This window comes from Halyomorpha halys, unplaced genomic scaffold (assembly GCF_000696795.3).
Source record: "Halyomorpha halys isolate HHAL.00 unplaced genomic scaffold, Hhal_1.1 Scaffold916.1, whole genome shotgun sequence".
Classification (NCBI taxonomy): domain Eukaryota; kingdom Metazoa; phylum Arthropoda; class Insecta; order Hemiptera; family Pentatomidae; genus Halyomorpha; species Halyomorpha halys.
The window spans coordinates 96,770-114,926 of record NW_027108073.1 but is presented as its reverse complement, the minus strand read 5'-3'; the positions used below and the strand labels follow the sequence as shown (position 1 = coordinate 114,926).

Here is an 18,157-nt window from a genome sequence, read left to right as displayed (position 1 = left end):
AAAAATTAGAGATTTTGAAGAACAATTACAATGAAGTAACTGTAAGTGACACACATTTGTAAAATAGGTGATTAAACATTTCAACTAACTTGGGTATTGATTCATTTTAACTTTTAGTAGTGATTACGAGTTAAATTATTGATAACTGTAATTGAAATTACTAAGAGTAGAGAAGTAATTGAAATTGCATTTACTAAGAGTCGAGAAGTAATTGAAATAGCAATTACAAAAAGTCAAAACGTAATCGCAATTGCAATTACTAAGAGTCGAGTAATAATTATAATTTCAATTACTGAGTCAAGAAGTAATTGTAATTGAAATTACTGAGTCGAGAAGTAATTGTAATAACTAAGAGTTGAGAAGTAATTGTAATTGAGAATCACAATTAAAGTATTTGTATGATGTAATTGCAAATACTTTTAGACAATTATAGTTATCGTAATTCACAATAAATAATTCTGAACTCATGGTAGCACTCGTTTTCTGTTTCTGGCCAAATCCTCCTTACGCTGATCAATTTTCAAATTAAAAATAAAATAAAATTTTAAGCTTACCACTACCACCATCATCATCAGAAAACTTCAAGAATAAAATATTCAGTCCCATTCCCAAGATTATTTTGAAAGAAAGGAAATTTAATTTAAATGTTAACTATCAAAACAATATTACCTCAAGGAAATTAAAAGCAATCCAGTTTTTTGAAAGAGGCTGATTCTAGATGAATGCATGCGACCTACCTCTCATATAAAGAATTCTAGGATTTGAACTGAAAATGTTTAAGATGTTTCATTAATTTTGTATAGTCGAGATAATTGTAACATATTTCTGCAAGCCATATGATTTAAGTAGTGATGATCACTCTAAAGAATCAAAAATAAAAATCACGATTTCATATTTATTATTATAACAGTAGTTAAAAGGATGGAGAAAAAAGCCTCAGAACTATGCTTTTATAAAGAAATCACATTTTCGACATTTAGCCATCAGTATAATCACCAAAACAACTGTAATAATAATGAATATTATAAATGTGTTTTCTTCTTCTTCATATTTGATACCTTAAAGTTATCACAACGATATGTACTCCAGTCTTTAAATGCTCTTTAAAAAGTATTTATTCTTTATTTTTCTCTTTTTAGTTCTTTTTACAAGGATCAGTTAATATAATGAAAATTCAGAATCACAAATATATCCTGATTTATAATAATATGCATATAATAATTGTACCCTGTTATGATGAATGATATATTTCAGGTAATTGCATTGTAACATATTAAAACAAAAAGTTAAATACATAATATACACAAATTATAAGGTTTGTTGTTAAAATATAAAAAATTAAAACAATTTTTTTACCTATATGACTTTATAAAAGATACACATTTATACAATAGTCGGTGCAAAGAACCAAGCAGCCAATAATTAGTGATTTTGAGTTAAATATTTACTATTTGAATTAATGATTTACACGATATATTTACACATGTTTGATAATATATATATATGTATATATAAATGCAAAATTTACACAAGATTTACAAGTTTTTTTTTGTTTTGTTTTTCAAAAAATCTTTTGGAAAGTAATAATGTTAATACATAAACAAACATGAACAGCTTTACCAACATAAAATACTTTCAAACATCATTACTAAACTAACTTATAAATGAAAAAAAATAAATCTTATACTTAAAAAAAAAGTAAAATAAATAGAAAAGTTCAAGTGCAAATAAATATTTTATTATAAATCGGGATTACTTAGTATAAAAAATATTCAGATTCTTCTGACAATAAAATCGCTACAAACAATCTTTGTATATTTATATTGAAAGTAATATTTACAATTTATTTCTTAGAGATGGCATGTCTTAAGTATTAGTCAACAACTGGCAGTGAAATTGGCAGTGAATGAAACAGTATAAGTCAGTTACTTCTTTCAAAAATAACAAAAAAACAATTGAACAAAAGAATAAATCAAAATTCAAAAACACCATTCGCACGCACATAGTATATACACAAAGCCATTCAGTTTATATCTTTCACAGCCGATACAACTAAACTTTTAAACCATCCATTACGAGATTCAATTATTAGGAGGGATACTTTAAAATAAATAAAAAGAAATATACAATTGGATCCCTATATATTGAACTTAAATCAAACTTAAGAAAAATCAGTATATAGTCACTTTTATGCATGTAAAAAATATATTAATAAATGTATTTATTAAAGAGATATGTGCATATTTTGTTCATATATATAAAATAAAAACAATATTATTCTGTGCAATTTTTAAAATGGATAAACTTTGATAATTTAATTTACATCATTTAGGTAGGTATGCATATCAATTTTTTTTTTTTTAAAGGAATCTTTATGTTCAATATATAGAGGTTTGGATGACCTAGCATAAAAAAATTTCATAAACTATATTTAAATTAAATGAATTCAAAACATGTATAATTAAATAATTACATTTCCAAATAATGTAAAAAACTTTATTTGATGAACATAATACTGTGTCGTCCCACAACAATAGATTAAATAAATAAAATTTGAACAAGATACATTTCAACTAATGTATTAAACAGTACCCTTAAATGGCTTTGAAATTATATTATATGGCTTTGAAAAGTTACATGTTTATAATCTGATAAAGAAACTTAATATTTCATTTTTCTTTTACTATAAATCAATCAATAAATAAAAATATTTACAACAAAAACAATAAGGCAAAATTGAATTCCAAAAAATAATATGTCAGAATTTATAATTTTTAAACAAAAACCAGAAAAGAATAATCTAAACAATAAAAAGAAAGATTTTTTTAAGCACCCTATGGTATACCGAACCTTAAATCTTAACTCTTCACTAATTTTTTTTTAATATATTTTGTAATTTTCTGACTGGCATCTATTCTAAAAAAGAGTTTTTTTTTACTTATAAAAAAATTCATAACTAAAGAAATTTCCTAATATGATATAAATTTCCTTATCATGAAGCTAACCAGTACAAAAGATACTGCAGACTGCTAGATCGTAAACGAGCCTGCAACAGTTTAAACAAATATATATAAAATATAAGTTATATTTTTTAAATATTTACTTCATAAGCTTTAACTTGCTCGAAAATTAAAAATAAATACTTTAATGAATGAAAAAAGTATAAATAATTTGAAGACTAGTGGATACTACTGCCAAATGACAAGGGAATGTTCCAGGCTGAACCCAGACTTAGACGAAATAACTCAGACTTGTTAAAAATAATATGAATTTACTAAGCGCAAATATAATTAAAATAATAACTACGTAAAAAAAGAGCTTTTATCATTACAGTTTAAACCAATGGTTCTCAACAAGAGAAATTAAAAATAAGTAGGATAATATAGAACCTGGAAGGTAGATTTACTTTAAACTATTGAGTAATACCTCAATTCAGGACTAAAACTCTGTTTCTTGCTTTTCCATTATTCTATTTAGTAGAAAATGAATTAGCTATTATAGACAGACATTCTTTAAACAGAGATTACAGAAAGGTCATTAAATAGAAAATTGATTAGCTATTATAGACAGTTATGAAAACTGAAGCCAACAATAAAAAAATTATCAGAACAAAATATGCTTTCTCATAATCATATGACTTCTATTTCATACATCTGCAACCTTTGCCTGTTATTAGGTTTATTTTGAACTTCTTTATCTTTTTTTTTTTTTTTTTATGAAGTTAAAAAAAGTTGAGAACCATTCATCTAAAAGACATCATTCATGATAATAAATATAGTTCTCCCTAAATAAAAAAAATTTAATACGTAATCTTTCAACTCTCAATATTGTCATAAAAATAATAATATTATTTTAAAAGAGCTATATATATACATGTCAAAACAACAACAACTTAAAAATAACATTTTTTTTTTTACTTTTTTTCTTTAATTTAATTCCATGTTTATATCATACCCTAACCAGGCACATTATATGTATACGATACAACTTACAATCTGATAGTACGTAATATACACAAATTTAAACCTTTTTCAACGATAATTTCATTTATATAAATAAACTCGTCGCACAATCGCCTAATGCTAGTTAGAAATTGACCTTTTATTTTACTTTTTTTCTCTCCTATATTCAAATTTTATCATTTCGTACTTTTAACTATTTACAAAACTTAGTTATTTCTTTATACTAAAAATTTGTACTTGATAGTTTGATTTTAGCAATCGACAAAGAATTGCCACAAAATATAAACATTATAAAAAAAAAAAAATATTATTTTCTGTTTTAAGTAAAACATTTATTTAGATTCTGCTAAATCATTTTGTTCAACCTATAATAACTAAAATAATAAATATTTAAAAAATAGAATTAACTCTCACAAATCCACTGATACTGAATATTGTAGCATTTAATAATTTGTACATTTTTATAAAGAGTAATTACAAGCAGTCATAAAAAGTTTCCAATTAACTCACACTATAATAGTTTCTTTTTTTTTTTCAATTAAAATCTAAAATAATAAATTTCCATTTTCAAACGGCCTAACAGAAGTTTCTTGGATGTTAGATCTTATTTACTTATAATATTCATGATAATTATTGTTCATAATTCAAAATAATCGTAAATCACTTAAATACTACACAATTGTTCATATTTATTTAAAGGTAAAAATAAAATAAATTATTTTATTTCAATTGTTATTTGATGGATAAAGATTTTAAATTAGAGGTTTCCAAATCGCACATGAAAGCTTTCGGAAAAAATTTTCTCAATGAAAGTTGAAAAGTATTTTTGTTGCTTGTTCAAAAAATCAATTTTCTTACAGCAAAAATGTGAATATAGTGTTGATAAATAATAGTACATTGTTCTAAAACACACAATTTTACAGTATAACTGTATTACACAGTACAGGAACTTTTCGTAGTTAATATTTTATTATTTTTAATACAAAACTTTGCCATTTCTTTTTTCTATATCAAGAGAAGAAACAATTGGAAGCTTTAAACGTTTTAGCCCTGTACTTTTATTAAATAAGCATTATGAATATAAATAAATGAATAAGGTAATTCAAAATTATTAAATTTAAAGAAATAGAAAAGTAACATAAAAAAATAAATATGTATATGAATAAGTGGAGCACTAATGTTCTAGCGTACATTGGAAGATAAAAATATTTAATTGATGATAAAAGAATGGATGAACTTGGATAGCGGCTGTAAACAAGAGTTTAGCAAGATAATTGATGGAAAAGTTATTTTTAAGGCTTTGAACTCGACAACTGCACAAACTTATCCTTCCAATCACGTAGCTATAGAATAACTTTAAATAGCTCTCATATTAAGAGCATAATGAATATTTTCAATCAATCTAATCATCAATCCAAGTAGGACCAAAACCAAATAAAAAATCCTATATTGGTTATGAAGGAAATTATATCTTTGGAGCACAATAAAAATTTATAGGGAAAGATTAATTTTTCAACTACTTTGAAGTTGTTAACTTAATTTTTTATAATAGTTCATCCAAAATTAACAATTTTTTACCAATATCGTTACCCAAAGTAATTGAAACTCCACTGTATACAAATATAATTTATGAAAAATGTTAACAGAAATTAATACCATTCTTTCGACAAGCTGAACCTCTTAATGAAATAACTAATTATCATGAACCCAGTGATAATAATAGATTTTGTATTTCCAATCATCGACTCAAACTTAAAAATGACTAGAAAATTCTGCCATAAGCAATCAAATTAGAACACACCAAATAGCTACTTAATAGTTATTTAATTTTTTTTTTTAGTTACTACATAATAGAAAAAGTGATCATAATCAAATTTAAGATTTACTCGAATGAAAGGTAGCTTTGATTATGAAATAAGTAATGATAAAACAAAATTCATTTTCATCATATTCTGCTAAAGCACAATTATTCAATTTGTCTGAATGTAAAACCAGCAAAACATTAACCAATATTTCCATATTTTCATGATTAAAAGTAGTCATTGAATAAATCCATAGTTTTTGTTTTTTTTCCTGCATTATAAACCATAAGTATCAAGTACTTATAACAATAAAAAAATTATATATACATCAGTTTTAGTATATATATCTATATAGCATATTTGGCTTTAAAATCATGAATCTCAAGTATAAATTTCATCAAAACTAATTATTTTATATTATCTTTTCTTGATAATTTCTTTACTTGTGGCAATAATTTAAAAATATTAGATGATATAAATAACATTGTTAAGAGTTAACATATACATTTATAATATAACATAATATCAGCTCAATACGAGATGATGTAGTATGAATAGTGAAATTTTTACACTTAACTCATGAATTAATACATATTTACCGAAAGCTGAAAAAAATAATAATAATATATATATCAGCCAAATATGCAAATCAATTAATAAATTATTAAAAAATTTACTACGTTAGTAAGTCTTTTGAGGAGTAACAATAATAATATAAATTATTACTTTGAAATATCTAAAATTAATCTTAACTTATTCCGAAACTAGTTTTGAACAGACTGATATAAGCAAAAAAAGGAACTAAAACATGGATTGCAGATCAACAAAAAGGAAAAAATAAATAAATAAAATGAAAGAATGAAAATAAAAGAGAAAAAAGCTGAGCAGACTATTTTCAGAAACAGAAACCATTCTGATATTATAATTTTTTACACAAATGACACTAGATTTAAACTGATAGGATAAAATATAAGTAATATTTTAATCAGACCAATTCTAACCTAACATTAGGTTAATTTTTGGGTAATTAAAAAAAATAAATAAAATCTAATAAATGAACACTAGTAATGTAAAAAAATTAAAACACTTGAAGTCAATTCAGTTTTGGTTAAAGCTGTTTTGAGAGAATTGAAAAAGTATCAAGTTCGTTAAAAAAAAATATTTGCAGTGTGAAACGAGGTTTAATGTCAATTTTATATTTTAATTTGTAATTGCATGTTATAAATTTAATAATTTTATCATTTATGGAGTTCTATGTATAAAAAACATCGGTAAATATAATACATTTTTAATAACTAAAGATTTGGATCCTAGTGATGATGAACAAGGTGAAACGATTATTTTATGGAAATTAGTCTGTTGACATAAAAGTGGAACTGACACACCAATATTATTCTATTTAAAATTTATATGGTGCAATAAAATAAGATCAGATCTTGTTATCAGGCATTCTTAATTAGCATAATTTACTAAAACTAAGAGGGATGTAACATTAATAGAACATATTGGCATTTCGTAAAGTACACGATAAATGCATTAATAATAGAATATATTTTATCCATCAATCAGTTTAAATCAGTTCCTCAATGAGCCAATAATGGCTGGAGACAATAATTAATACTAATCAGTCATAGAGGGAGGTCAATCGTAACAACGTCATTACGTCGGAGTCCCCCAGTTGATTAAGTACTGCGTTGTTCCATCTAGCGATATCCTTTTGGCCCTTATCGTGAACTTTGCACCAGACGCTATCCTGTTTACAGCACCGAAATATTGGTTCACAGAACTCTTGAGCTCCTCAATCGTCTGAGGAGGCTGACCTTTCACGGGTGAGGATGTCGGTGTACACTTTTGGTGTTTCCTTAGCCTTCCTCGGCCGCCTCCTTCAACCCCTCTACCTCCAATCTTGTTCATTGTTCTTCTAACTTTTCTCCGTTTAACCTTAAATAGGAAAAGAAAAATGTAAATAACCAATACAAGGTTTTCATTAAGTTGATATACTCTTCTTATAATCATTAGCATAAGTCTAATCTATCACAAGGTTATGTGTTTAAATATAATAACAATTTATTAATGAACAACCAAGATTTTATTAAAATAATACTATTTATTAAATTTTTCAATATATTTAAAAACTGTAATTAATAAATTTAAACGAACCATTATTTGAGATATGTGTCTTTTCTGAAAATTAAAGGACCTAAATTTGAACATTAGTCCCTTCACTATTTGAACAGCAGAAATAAAAATAGCCCCAATATAAATTTGAACAATAGTCCCTATAAAACTGAGCAAAAATACTTACCCTTTATGCAACAAAAACATGTTTAACTATTTTTATTAAAGAATTTAAATATAAAAAAATTAGTTTTTTTTTTTTACTAATGGCCATTACATAATTAAAGTAAGTAACAAAAATAGGAATAATTAGCATTTAAATTTTTTAGTCTAATTCACATTTAAATTTGTAAAAATAGTAAATTATATTTAAAATAACTAAAATTTAATTTTAAATTATTTATTAGAAATTGCTGTGTTTGGTTTTAGAGTCAAATTTTCTGCCATTGGCACTATTTTTTTCTCCCCCCTTTCTCTAGCTTATCTAGGTTCGACTCTAGCCACCGGTCTTCTAACTCTCACTCGGTTCCGGATGCCCTTATTGAAAAAATTGACTGTCCTATGCTCCTGGCCGTCGCAGAAGATCTCTTCAACTGCTTTCAGTATTATGCCTTTTCATTCCTTCCAAAAAATCATTCTTCAACCCAGCTGTGCAGCATGAGGTATGATAATCTTACTTTATAGGTTAAGAGTTCAAAATTACATAATATGTTTCAATTATAGTAAACCCACTTTCATGTACCAATTTATATTAGCTTTAACTGCAACAGGGATATTTAGTCCCATAATTAATGTGATAAAATATATAATAGGAAATTAAAACATATTGAAAAAAGTATACTTCAGCTGAACTAACCTCGCCAGTACTAGTAATAATAATATCTTTCTCCGACAGCCTCCTTTTGACGGGCCGAAGGATAGGTGCAATGCCTCCGAGAAATGGATTATTCCTACCCTCGAAGTCTGCAGGTGGAGGTATGATTGAGTCTAAAGTACCTCGGGAGGAAGTTTCATCGCCGCTAGTGTCCGGCTGAGCATTTGCCACTTCAGGATTGCTCTCGGATGAAGGGGGTGTCGGAGGAAGATCCTGCTGCCTCTCTTTCCCATCCTAGAAAAATATTGTATTTAATATTACCATTGAGCAAATAAAACAAGATAAATTACAAACTAAAATAGTTAAGAATAATTTAAAAGCTGATTACTACATCATAGACTAATCAACAGTATTATAATAGTAACATTCTGTCCTTGTTTCCAGTAACACAGAATCTTCTAAAAGTCATTTTTGGGATTCAAACATCACTGTGATAAGAGAAACTACTTATTAAATTCAAATTAGTCATATACTGATAAAATCAATAACTTGTTTGAATTTTAATACAGTATTATATTTTGACCTAGAAAATGGTTAAATTATAATAAATATAAAACCTGCAACTTTTTTGATATGATACTTCATTCTTCTTAAGCAAGAGAGTATTAATCAATGAATTTTACAGATACTTAAACTTAATAAAACAAATCAAAGGAAAAATTAAATAATATTCTATATTATTAAAAAAAATTATTTATATCGCTATATGATCAATTATCAATTGTTTGAATCCTTATATTACAGGTAATACCAATGTTTGACAAGAAACTCTTGTTTGAATGAACAAAGATGAACTTAATTTTACTGTTAATAAAAATCTGCCAAGATTGAGATATAACACATCACTCAATAAGTCCCCGGCAGTATGACACAAATGGCAACATTGTTGACAAGCCCACCTGGTTTCTGGTTAGTACTAACCTTCAAACATTACATGTCAAAATTTCATGGCATTCTGAGCATTAGTTCAGAGGAAACAGTTGTTTAAGTGACTCCAATTTTGTAATTTTCAAGACAATGTATAGAAAGAAATTTCATAAGTTGATTAAACACTGTTTTTTAATGGGAAAAAATACTGCTGAAGCCAAACAGTGCCTTGATAAGCATTATGGAGATACTGCACCAGGGAAATCAACTATTTTTGACGGGTATGCTGAATTTAAACACGGCTGTACAAGCATCGATGATGTTGAATGTGCTAGTCGCCCAAAATTGGCAGTTGTTCCAGAAAACATAAAAAATGTCCACAAAATAGTTTTAAAAGAATAAATGAAGTTGTGTTAGATTGCTGACACCTTGAAGATATCAGAAGGTGATGTCTTTACGAGAAGATGGTTGGGGTGTGGTCAAAATAAAACACAAATAAGTTTATGTAACTTATTTAATCGTCCCAACGTTTTGACTAGAATTTCACTAATTCCACTTTATTCATTAATTCCACCCACTTTATTTTATTAATTCCATTCTGTACAATTATTTACTTTATGTCATTGTGTTTATATTTTATTTTTTATTTTCTTTACTTATTGGTTATCTTGTTCTGTTCTTAGCCCTGATGAAGGCTAGAAACTCTAGCCGAAACGTTAGCACGATTAAATAAGTTACATCAACTTATTTGTGTTTTATTTTGACCACACCCCAACCATCTTCTCCTCGTATAAGTCAGCTAGTCAACTATCTCTCATAATTGTGATGCCTTTACTATCTCTAAGATGGTCCAGGGAAAGAAATTTGGCTCAAATGAAGAAGTGATTGCCGAAACTGAGGCCTATTTTGAAAGTCAACAAATCATTTGGCATAGAGGGTATCAAAAAATGAAGGTGTCACTCTTGAAGGAGAGTATTTGATGAATAAAGAGGAATTTAGAAAAAAAAAAATTGTTTTTCTTAGTTAAACTGGAGACTTATTGAGTGAAGTGTTCAGTTAAAATTCACAGCATTGTTTTAATAATTTTTAACTTATTAATTTTAAAACCCTGTTCTTCCTTTTAACATTCTGCTAAATTAATTCAGCACAAAAAATGATAAATTTCATTATAAAAAAAAATTTAAATAAAAAAGGAACAATAAATTAGTAGCAGATGTCTTTTACTAAAATCTGTACACCAAATACTGTTAATTTTAACCAAAATAAAAAGACAAATTTTTTTTTTTTTTAATTTTAATTCACTGATAACCAAGAAGAGGGTCAAGAGCTGAACTGTTTGTTAAAATTCTACCAAATGTTCACAATTTCAAATGTGAGTGGTAATAAATATATAAACTTAAACAAAAAATATACTTCAAGATTGTATTTTTAATTTATTTTGATTTACAAGTTGAAAAACTACTTAAAAATTATTCTATAAGAAAACAATCTTCACAAATGGGTGTTCATATTCCTGATATTCCTTCATAATAACCTGCCAATCTCTGATATGATAATGTTCAACTCATTTTCAGAACTATTGTAGTCTATTATTGTAGCAGACCTTAATTTAAAAAACGAATCAAAGGAAACCCAAATAACGAAATATATTTAACAATAATTAATACCTTGTTATTAAGAGAGCTCCTCAACATACGCCTGGCTTTCCTTGATTTGCGTAACCTTTCTGTTTCAATCCCTTGTTCTTTGATTCGCCTTTTTATCGCTCTCGATTCAGGGTAAATGGGTGTTGAACTTTTAATACATACCTAAAATGATACAAGAATTAAACATGAGGTATTTTTTATTAAACACTGAAATTTATACCTACACTCTGAAATTGATAAAATTTTGCACAATTGTTATAATAAAAAAATTAGGAAATCGCTACGAACAATTTATTTTAGAAAAATTAGTCTATCTATTAACTTTTCTCAAATCACAAAAATTTTGCTTTTATGCTCTTCCATGGACCCTAAACAAAACAAATGACCTGAAGGGTATTCATTAAGGTAGTATCAATGACTGAAAATTCAAAAAAATAAAAGAAGATAATTATTGATAAACTTTATCTATAGATTACAGGACAATAGCAATGTATATAAACAAACTAATGATGTTTTAAAAATCTCTATATATATATATATATTTAAAATGGTAGGATACAACTACAAACAAGTTAAATGTAAATAAAATTAGAGTAATCTGATTGTTCGAGATTCAAAGGTAACACAGAAAGTTTTTATTTTTTATATAACTCTTATAGCATTCGAATCATCAGTCTCGAATGGAGGACAACAAATGACGCTTTGTTGCTTGTAGAAAGCTTCCCTACATTTGGTAATAAGGAAGCAAACAAAAGTTTGCTTAGCTAATCGTTAATTTCTAATTACTAACATAAAACTTTTATTGACAACACATAAGTAGATTTAATTATATACAGAAAGCAATTATTCGTCAATTTAGTAAATATAAACAAGGATACATTAGATAGGAACTTACATTATGACCGCTGGCTGGAACTCCTTTTGGAAGCACTAAAAGTCTTGTCTCTATATGGAGGATATCAATACCTGGGAGCTTATCCTTTAAATCGTTCAGGTCGAAATCGTCCCCAGGCTTGGGTGGTAATAAACTCCTACAATTTTATAGAAACATCAACAACCAATAATAATAATTTTATTTAAATACTTATTTTTCCAACATGCCCCTTAAATGCACCTTTACAGAAATCTTAAATTTCCATAATTAATAAAAAAAAATGAGACACAGAGATAAATTCAATTTTTTTTAATTTCAGGGGTGGTTAATTTTTTTTTTTTTACCTTTTATTTTTATTCATATAATTAAAAAACTTTACAGCAATTGGACAATTTAAATTTTTTTTTTCTATTTTGATGGTCATTATAAATGATTTTGACTGAATTATGTGCCAACTAAACTTAAACTTTGTAAGTATCACAGCACAATTAACACGATATTAGTTGCTGCCGAATCAGATGAGATCAGCAACGGACATTTTCAAGTCTCTCTTACTATTTAGTGGCAGGCCCATGCCAACCTCTCTTTTATCTTCTGGACTTACCACCTTCGGTCAATAAGTGAGATTCAAAAAATCTGAAATATAAATCAGACATTGATTTGACACATTTGCATCTCATAAATGGGTGCGGTGAACCAAGTAATTCTCTCAATTTCACTATTTTTTATAAACCTTTCGCATAGAATAATGAAGTATCAGTGATTAATTGTATGCAACCTCTAGTCTTATTATCAGGCTTTAGTCTTGTTACAATTATATTTGTAACAAGAGTTGATCTGTGAGATCACTGCGACTATTTTTAGTATTTATGTTTTCCTTTTATAGTTATGTTATGGATTCATAATATGCATAAGGATATCTGGGATATTTCAATCTTACATACCTTACCCTATTTCAAAATATTAAAATTAAATTAAAAAAAAAAATAGAACAATTACCGATCATAAAATAGAAGTTGTTAATAAATTTAATTAGAGAAATTTAATAATTACCTTGGTGGAGGAGGTAGGAACTTGAGCCGTGCACTATTATTCCAAGCATCGGAAAGAACTTGGTCGGACAACGGTTTATTAGGAGGAAGACTAAATACAGGAGTGGGAGGTGGAACACGAACTCTCAAACCCCATTTTGTAGTCCGACTCTTATCTTCCCTAGCACATTTAAATCTGGAAAGCAAGAAAAAAAAATTAAATCATGCAAAAATGAAAATATTCATGTTTTATATTAATGTAATTAATGCTAGCAATATCAAAAAAACTGACAAAAATGTCTGTTAGAAAACTGGAAGAATTTAAACAAGACCTAGTTTATTTAACTTTTTTTTTTTTAGTGATAATTTAACTGTTGATGATAAATGTGGTAAACTCTGGATAGCATTAATGTGATATCATATTTGCTCTAATGAGGCTTAAGTTAGCAAGAGTGATTTACTATTTACTTGTTCACAAAATTAAATATTTTTGTTTTGGAATCTTCCAATAATATCTTAACAGTTGTGCAAAATTATTTTCGAAATTGAAAAACAGGAAAGATTAGTGAAAGATATAATAAATGAACATAACAGGTTATCGACACTTGAACATACCTATTTCTATTGCTAGTAAAAACGGACAGTACTATATCTCTTCTCTCTGCTTCACTAGTCTCTAAAATCTATAAACAAATATAAATCATAAATATGTAGACAAATATAAACTATAAATTAAATTGTTCATTGATTTATTTATTAAATATTAAATACCATAATACTGGAAATCAAACTAGAAAATAAACAGTGATATCTTTAATTTTAAGGATACATTGTTCCCTGTCTCTCAATTTAATTTAATTCTAAATTTCTTTTTATTATTCTGTGAATAAAGGAAAAATATGACACACTTAAGGAATTTTCTTTACTCTATACCACCAAATGATCACTGTAAGGAGAGTGGACACTACAGTGTCAACTTGAATCATCCTATTAACTCTAAAGCTCTTATATAGGTTAAGAAAAGGAAAAAAAAAAAAAAAAAAAAAAACTGACTAATTAAGAATTATGGATACAAAAAAAATTTATCAGACAGGCAAAACAGAAAAACTGCGCCGCACAGTCAGTTTGACCATAGTACAATCACAGAACAAGAAAACATTTATTTTATCCTTTAGTTAATCATCAAATTGTTTCATGTATGTATTCATTATTAATTGCGCTAAGAATAAGAGAAGGTCAATTATTTCAAATAAATAAAATTAAAGATACTTTAGAGAAACATTTTTTGAAAATTAGCCATTTAAGCACAATCAGGCTATCTGAATAACGATAAGACCTAACTGATATTAAAGACCACTTAATTAATAATTAATAAAATATCTTATTAATTATTAATATACAGGATATCACTTATAACAACCTTGGATATAATGATGTAATGGTTATAGTAATGAATATTTCCAACCCGTGATTTTCTGAGTCTTACCACTTTATATTTATTAAAGTATATAGCAACCATGGTTAAAAGCTGCTTGTTAAATAAAGCAATTAATTATTGTACGGCAGCAATAATTGACTTTAAAAATTTCCTATTTCACATTTACATGATGTGCATAGTAATTGGTTATAATGATGATTGGCTATGATGAACATATGTTAGTTAAAGTTTAACTGCGTTGCTCAGAGTAACTAGATCATGACTAGTGAACGTCAATCTTTCAAGACATCAACATCAACTATCACAGACATATAAACTTCTCCAATATTTACATATACTTGCGAATTTTCAAAAGAAAAAAAAAAACCTTTGGTGGAAGCTGAAGCTCATTCCAGTTGCTGTTAATGAACTTCATTATGTCTGCATCGACATCTTCATACTTTTTAGCCGTCTTCAAGGTTAAATTAAACGCTGCTAAATGAACTAAGTCAATCCATTTCACTTCTAACCTCCTCAGGAACTCTTTTCCAGAATTACACAGTGTGCAAACAAATACATAGAATCTAAAAAAAAAAAAAAAAGGAATCTTATAAGATAAAACCTTCATCAATTCACTAAATCATCTCATAAACAAATTTTTAAGTATAGTTTGACAACTTAAGAAAGACCTATCTAATGTACTAGAGAGGAAAGAGCATAAATCTCTACACAAAAACCTTTAAATAAAAAATGTCACATTTCAACACAATTGAGGAGAAATGCTTTAAACTCAAATGCAATCCACATATAAATAACCTTCCACCTCAGATTTGCTGTTTATTCTTTATTATATTAGTCAAAAATCTTATAAACGAAAAATCAATGAATTATCATTGTAATTAAAAAAATAAATACAATGATATGAAGAGAAAAACTAGGAATGACAGAGTTTTTTATTAATTTACTTTCCTATAAGTAATCTAAAACTTTGAATTTTAATAGGTCATATTTACTTTATTTTTTTGTTATTAAAAAGGTTTTTAAAGAAAATAATAAACTCAACACAAATAGCAAATTTCTAATGATGCTTTGATAACTACAAATAAATATTGTATAATTTATAAAATTATAAATCTCCATCTATTTTTTAAATTGATAGAAATAGCATTCAACTAACAAATTAGCAAGTGTACTAATTCAAATAATATAAAATACACCAAAAATTCAAGATGGTGACTGTTGTTTTACAAGACAGAGGGGGGACAACTTCCTCTCCTTAAGAATAACCATTCTTCTCAAGCTCCGCCTCCAAGGTTTTCTGTTAAGTTGTCAAACTATGACTCAGTGATAATTTTTTTTTACAATCCCCCAGCCAAAAAAAAAATAATAATAATTTAGGTGTCAAAACAAAAATCTTAATTTACACTAGTGAAAGTTAATCTTTAATTAACTAAATGAAAGGTTATCTTCATTACAAAATGCTCCGAGGAGACTTATAATGTTAAATTCTACTGTTCTCACTTCCATCAGTTAGTTATGATATCAATTATATGGAAAGTAGCAACTAAGAAATCAGTTCATCAGGCTTGTATTCAATAAAACAATAAAATTATTTTTCAGAAAATGTCTGAGTTTAGGAAATGGTAGATAGGTTAGTGACTAACTGACTAAATCATAGATATGGCAGTGACTAACTTTTACCATAGAGTATTTTATTTTAATTCAGAATTAGAATCGAGATCTGAGTTCAAGTCTCAGTTCCTTCTGATAGATCTATAAAAGGGGTTCACCTCAGCCACATGATCGATACGCATATGTATATAAATTTATCAGTAACCCCTACAATATTAGTCTTAATATATTTACAAATACAAATATATATTATTAATATTAAATATATATAAGCACCAAACCTTAAATAATTAAAAATATGATTTATAAGATAAAATTTGTATACGCCTAGACATTACCTGTCACCGAAAAATAATGGATACCGCAAGGAGGCTAAACACCTTCCGTGATACCACTGCCTACATCTGCCACATTGTAACATTTTCAGAAACCACTTTCCAGGTCCACCGCAATAACAATACTTATTTTCAGTGTTTGTTCTATGTTGTAAGTCCCAGTGGAGATCATTCAGCTGATAGAAAAATTATATAATAAAATAAATAATTTTACTAGCTTATTTATTTAAAAAAATCAGGAAAAAAAGCTGTTTTGATAAAGTACATTTTTAAACTCCTGAGCCCTGTTTCATAATGAAACCTAATAGTATTAGTCCAAAAATACAAATATACTAAGTTCAAGGACTAATGTTTATTTTTTCATGATGATGATGACTATTAGTGGAATTATATGAGTTAATAAGTAAAAGAGTGTAAGTCAGCGAAACTGTACCAAATACAAATTTCAAGACTAATAGTATTAATTTGTACTTTATTATGAAACAGGGCTCAAATGTTTTGTTACTTACTATATGTATACTAGTTTTAGTATGAGTGCTAAATAGTATCAGTTATCATGACTTGTAGTTTATGTAAACAACCATTATTTTCTTTATAATATTATAAGATAAAACCTACATAATTAAAAAAATTAATACAAAATTAACCATATTAACCATTAACCATCTAGACGAAGAGCTCTAGATCAAAATAGATTGTATCCATTTCAAAGATCTATAAATCTGAGACAAGAAAACTGATTCAAAACATTTCAAATTTAGCCAAAAATAATTCATAATTCTAGTAAAAATTGAATTTCATCTAAATCTCATTCAGTGTTCTTTCTAACAGATGCCAAAAAAAATGCTGTAAAACAGGGAAATCTTCATTTTTTTTTTTTTCCAGAATTATTCTCAGACGGTAAAGAAGTTATACATTATGATGCTTATATATAAAATACCTCTGTCATACATCAGGCATTCACAAAATATGGTCAAAACTTAAATGATTTTCACAAATTAATTGCTAACTATAAGATAACTTTTAATTTGTGATATTGGCTCGGATGCAAAGTAAAAATCAGCTCGTACTTTGTTTAGTAGCCATAATTGTGCCGATATTATGATATTTGTAATTAGAAATATAGCAAGCAGAAAAAATATGAGATAAATATTAATTTTCTATACCATAATTCATACTATGAATTATCTTTTTATCAATTTCCATATGTATTTTATTTTTTCTTGTTTCTTCTTTCTTAATTTTAATATTACTTTTCTCATACAGCCTTTATCTTCTTATAATACTAAGACTATACATGTCTTTCAACAATATATTCATATCTATACTATAATGCTAGTTATTTTCTGACCATTCTGTAATTCATAATGGTTGTTAGCTGTTTTATTTTTTCTTTTGTTCTTAGCTCTGATAAAAGGTTTGAAATTCTGGCTGAAACGTTAGCACTAATAAATTAGTTTTTACTTATTTTTATTCTTCACTGGCCACACCCCCAAGCATCTTCTCCTCATAGATATATATTTCAAACATAACCACTATAGTATAGTTTCAATAATATAAGAGTACATTAGGTTTAAATACCATAAGAAAAATAGTAAC

General features: G+C 26.8%; 1 protein-coding gene across 2 annotated transcripts in view; it reads right to left on the bottom strand.

Annotated features, from left to right (window-relative positions):
- Positions 1 to 298: 298 nt before the first annotated feature.
- Pcl (polycomb protein Pcl) overlaps positions 299 to 18,157 on the bottom strand; it is a 22,328-nt gene continuing 4,469 nt past the window's right edge. Inside the window, exons 5-13 of one of the 2 annotated variants that reach the window (XM_014430845.2) lie at positions 16,562 to 16,734; positions 14,980 to 15,175; positions 13,790 to 13,857; positions 13,197 to 13,370; positions 12,165 to 12,300; positions 11,291 to 11,431; positions 8,739 to 8,990; positions 7,428 to 7,705; positions 299 to 3,046 (exon numbers count right to left, since the gene is read on the bottom strand). In XM_014430845.2, the coding sequence (XP_014286331.1) occupies positions 3,001 to 3,046; positions 7,428 to 7,705; positions 8,739 to 8,990; positions 11,291 to 11,431; positions 12,165 to 12,300; positions 13,197 to 13,370; positions 13,790 to 13,857; positions 14,980 to 15,175; positions 16,562 to 16,734 (1,464 nt within the window). In that variant the 3' untranslated portion in view covers positions 299 to 3,000. Of the gene's footprint in view, positions 3,047 to 3,904; positions 7,706 to 8,738; positions 8,991 to 11,290; positions 11,432 to 12,164; positions 12,301 to 13,196; positions 13,371 to 13,789; positions 13,858 to 14,979; positions 15,176 to 16,561; positions 16,735 to 18,157 lie in introns of those variants that run through there. The other variant, XM_067046480.1, reaches the window with a different exon arrangement.